General features: G+C 53.3%; 1 protein-coding gene across 1 annotated transcript; it reads left to right on the top strand.

Moving 5' to 3' along the window:
- Positions 1–617: 617 nt before the first annotated feature.
- LOC104540941 (putative protein TPRXL) lies at positions 618–776 on the top strand (the record flags this gene model as incomplete). Its single annotated transcript, XM_010184864.1, has 1 exon — positions 618–776. A coding segment is annotated over one exon (159 nt), but the record flags the coding sequence as incomplete, so codon positions are not given.
- Positions 777–991: the final 215 nt, after the last annotated feature.

Below are 991 nucleotides of genomic sequence, written 5' to 3' on the forward strand. Positions count from 1 at the left end.
CCCCACCATCATGAACCCTATCACCATCCCCCTTCATCATCATCATCGTCCCCACCGCCATCCCCTCCAGCATCCTCATTGTCAGCCCCACCATCATCCCCTTCATTGTCCCCACCATCATCATCCTCATCCCCATCCCCACCACCATCCCCTTCATCATCCCCATCATCATCCCTTTCATCATCGTCCCCACCATCCCCTTCATCACGTACCACCATCCCCTCCATCACCCTCATCATCATCAACCCTACCACCATGCCCTTCATCGTCCTCATTGTCAGCCCCACCATCACCATCATCATCCTCATCCCTACCACTGACGCCTTCATCATCCCCACCATCATCCTCATCATAATCCCTATCATCCTCATCGTCGTCCCCCCACCATCAACCTCATCCCCACCACCATCCCCGTCACCATCCCCACCATTCTCCTCCTCATCATCCCACCATCCTCTTCATTATCCCTATCACCTTCATCATCATCGCCACCACCGTCGGCTTCTTCATCCCTACCATCATCCTCATCATCCTCATCTCCACCATCATCATCCCCACCATCCCCTTCATTATCCCTATCACCTTCATCATCATCGCCACCACCGTCGGCTTCTTCATCCCTACCATCATCCTCATCATCCTCATCCTCATCATCCTCATCTCCACCATCATCATCCCCACCATCCCCTTCATTATCCCTATCACCTTCATCATCATCGCCACCACCGTCGGCTTCTTCATCCCTACCATCATCCTCATCATCCTCATCCTCATCATTGTCCCCATGCCCATCCCCTTCATGGTCCCCAACAACCACACCATCGTCTCCACCATCATCCTCATCCTCATCATCCTCATGTCCACCATCATCATCCCCACCATCCCCTTCATTATCCCCATCATCCTCATCATCTTCCCCACCCCCATCCCCGTCATCATCCCCATCATCCTCCTCCTCATCATCCCACCATCCCCTTCATTATCCCCATCA

This window comes from Mesitornis unicolor, unplaced genomic scaffold, assembly GCF_000695765.1.
Source record: "Mesitornis unicolor isolate BGI_N332 unplaced genomic scaffold, ASM69576v1 scaffold39555, whole genome shotgun sequence".
Taxonomy (NCBI): domain Eukaryota; kingdom Metazoa; phylum Chordata; class Aves; order Mesitornithiformes; family Mesitornithidae; genus Mesitornis; species Mesitornis unicolor.